Source organism: Syzygium oleosum, unplaced genomic scaffold (assembly GCF_021117445.2).
Source record: "Syzygium oleosum isolate NSW1041296 unplaced genomic scaffold, Sole_v2.1 Sole_v2.33, whole genome shotgun sequence".
Taxonomy (NCBI): domain Eukaryota; kingdom Viridiplantae; phylum Streptophyta; class Magnoliopsida; order Myrtales; family Myrtaceae; genus Syzygium; species Syzygium oleosum.
The window spans coordinates 3,093,123-3,096,078 of record NW_026607517.1 but is presented as its reverse complement, the minus strand read 5'-3'; the positions used below and the strand labels follow the sequence as shown (position 1 = coordinate 3,096,078).

The 2,956-nt window shown below is 49.2% G+C and overlaps 1 protein-coding gene across 1 annotated transcript; it reads left to right on the top strand.

The window, feature by feature from the left end:
• Window positions 1-471: 471 nt before the first annotated feature.
• LOC130135445 (heavy metal-associated isoprenylated plant protein 26-like) lies at window positions 472-2,291 on the top strand. Its single transcript, XM_056304731.1, has 2 exons — window positions 472-724; window positions 1,681-2,291. The coding sequence occupies exons 1-2, from the start codon at window positions 644-646 to the stop codon at window positions 2,062-2,064; spliced, it is 465 nt and encodes a 154-aa protein (XP_056160706.1). The 5' UTR covers window positions 472-643; the 3' UTR covers window positions 2,065-2,291.
• Window positions 2,292-2,956: the final 665 nt, after the last annotated feature.

Genomic DNA, 2,956 nt, shown 5'->3' with positions numbered 1-2,956 from the left:
CTAGCAAATATTTTCGAAGATTCTCTAAATGTGCAACTGGGGCCGGCCGAAAAGTTAAGTGAGAGTTACATTTCGATTTCGATTTCAATTTCAATTCCAATTTCGATTTCGATTCCCTCGTGGGACCGACCCGCATCCGAAGGAGAGACAGGTAACGACGCGCTATCTGAACGCGCGTGACAGCGAGCGTGGGCGCCACCTTCCATTTCCCTCCAAAAACGACCGGGGACCCACTGACCCACTCCCCCCGCTTTGGGCGGTGCCATGGCCATGTGCTTGACATCTCGAAATCTCATCCCTCCGAGGAGGACACGTGGCGCGCGACCCACCAGGCCCCAGCCGGGAAGGGACGGACGGCCCAGATCCGAGCGTGTTCCGACTCGTGAGAGTGCAGAGCTCTGCTGAACTTCCCTATAAAGCACGGAGGGACCCCCTCCTCCAGAGTTGAAAGAAAGAGCCAGTGTCTTTGCGCTTCATCATTGCTTCGAGCTTCGCGTCTTCACTGTGAATTGATAGGCACTTGAAAGTCGAGATATTTTTCCGTGGTGTTGGTGTTGGGTTGTCATCGACTGGTCTCGTTTCGAGAAGTAAGATTTGCGCAAACACAAGCGCGCCCGCGTTTGAGCAGAAGAACGCGAGAGAAATGGGAGCTCTGGATCACTTCTCCGACCTCTTCGACTGCTCCGGCGGCAGCTCCAAGCTCAAGAAGCGCAGGCAGTTGCAGGTATACTCGCAGCCCTCGACACTTTCTTCTTGTTACCAAGTTGCACGTGTGTTCGTTTATGACGATGTTATGAAAGTAGAAGAGCTCAGTTTTTCAGTTTCTTTGAGCTTGGTTGATGGATCTTGACGAGCTCAGCTGTTCAGTTTCTTTGTTTGGGTTGATGTGTTCTCGATCAGTAGATCTAGGGACTGTCTGTTGATCTGGACTGGAGATTTAAAAACGATCAGTGATCTTGCTGAATCTGGTTTTGTTGTGCCAGTGAAGTGAATCCAGAATCTTTGATGATATGTGTCGCCTTTTCTGGGTTTGATCTCTTGGTTCGCATCTAGGCCAACCCATTAACGCAACGCGAGAAACAACTGCCCACGAGTTTGCCACTTTCCTTCCACTCGGAAACTCAAGAGACTTTCCGACCACGTTGCTGGTCTCAGACTGGCTTTTGGGATCAACTGTTTGGGCAAGTGCCGCTTAGATTATGTTTCCATGCCTTGAAAAAAAAGAAAGAAAAAGAAGCATGAGTTTCCCCCCTTTTTAACACACAAAAACTAAAGCAAAACCTCCACCGCTGTAGATGTTTTCCTCCCCTGGACAGAGCCCGAGCAGGAGCAGAGGCCGCCTGAATGGAATTAGATTAATCCTCTCCCCAGTTTTAAATATATATTACTCGATACTAAAGTATCTCGTGCCATGTGCACTTGCGGGTTGCAGTTCTGTTGTTGTCTGGTAAAATGGATGCTTCTTTTCCTTATGTATCTGTAGCAATTGTCAAACATGACTTTGGATTCAAAAGTTACTCCTTCACGATTAACCCTGAAAAACAAATATATCGAGCACTCCACTAGCATTTTGGCGTTGGAAGTTCTTGGGATGTAGAAACTCAGATGCAACTGCATCGATAGCATTTCATTGTTCAATATACTGAGCCGGGTTTGTGCGTTTGCTGCAATTTGAATCAGACCGTGGAGGTCAAGGTGAAGATGGACTGCGAGGGGTGCGAGAGGCGGGTGCAGCGCGCGGTGGAGGGGATGAAGGGTGTCCAGCAGGTGGACATCGAGCGCAAGGCGAACAAGGTCACGGTGGTCGGGTACGTGGACCCGGGCAAGGTGGTGGCGCGCATCAGCCACCGGACGGGCAAGAGGGTCGAGTTGTGGCCGTACGTGCCGTACGACGTGGTCGAGCACCCGTACGCGCAGGGGGTGTACGACAAGAAGGCGCCGGCAGGCTACGTGAGGTACTCGCAGGACCCGCAGACGAACCAGCTGGCCCGTGCGAGCTCCACCGAGGTCCGCTACACCACCGCGTTCAGCGACGAAAACCCGACCGCTTGCGCCGTCATGTGAACGTGATCCCTGAAATCAGATGCCGCTCATACTTTGCTTTCCTCGCGGTCAAGCTGTGCGAATCTGTAAATTGGTAATCGTGTGATGTGTTGCTGGTTTGTCTTTTGCCCTTTGTTTCTGTTCTGCCATTACTAGGTTATGTAGGATTGAGATTACTGAACAAGCTCGTCTATTACTTAAACGGGGTCCTCTGCAAATGACATATATATGTTTTGGTATTATCTTCACATCAATGACATCCATGGCTTTTACCTCTTCCAAAGATTGGCACCATCTCATGGAATGTTGGGTAGCAATGGGAAATATCTCGTCGCTTTTCATTTGGCCAAATCTGACGAAACCCGTGTGCGTCAACCTCCTAATCCGGACATAAGAACCACTTGGAAATTGCCACGTCAAATTTTTTAATTTCGTATCGTGCCATCAATCACGCATTTGATAAGATTAAGAATGTTGAATGATAGACGTACCCTTTAAACACGAGTGGTTTCTCCCGTGACGATAGTTTAAAAAAATTGTTTGAAGGGATAATAAGTACCCAAAAGCACGAGAAAATATTGTGTACACAAGTGATTTTCACATCATATTTACACTAGCCCATTTAGTGAGCCATACGTGTCGTTCTTGGGCTCACCCGTCATAACTTGGCAAAGTCTCTCTCCTCTCTCTTTGCGGTCTCTCTATCTCCTTAAGTCATGTGCTCTGCTCTGCTCTTTTTCCCTCCCGACTCTCAACAAAAACTTGGAGGATAGATGAGCAGGAATTTGGAAAATATGATAAAGGCGATGGGGGAGGCAACGGACGAGGCGGAGGCAACAGCGTGGTTCACCGGCGAGGGTCGCCGAAGCTTGCTAGCCATCAGGCATGGCCAAGCCTTCTTCGGATGTCTCAA

Excerpts from the sequence above, each read along its gene's own strand:
- LOC130135445 (XM_056304731.1), top strand. The coding sequence starts at position 644 with ATGGGAGCTCTGGATCACTTCTCCGACCTCTTCGACTGCTCCGGCGGC. Across the intron at positions 725-1,680 it reads AGAAGCGCAGGCAGTTGCAG|ACCGTGGAGGTCAAGGTGAA; the intron begins GTATACTCGCAG and ends AATTTGAATCAG.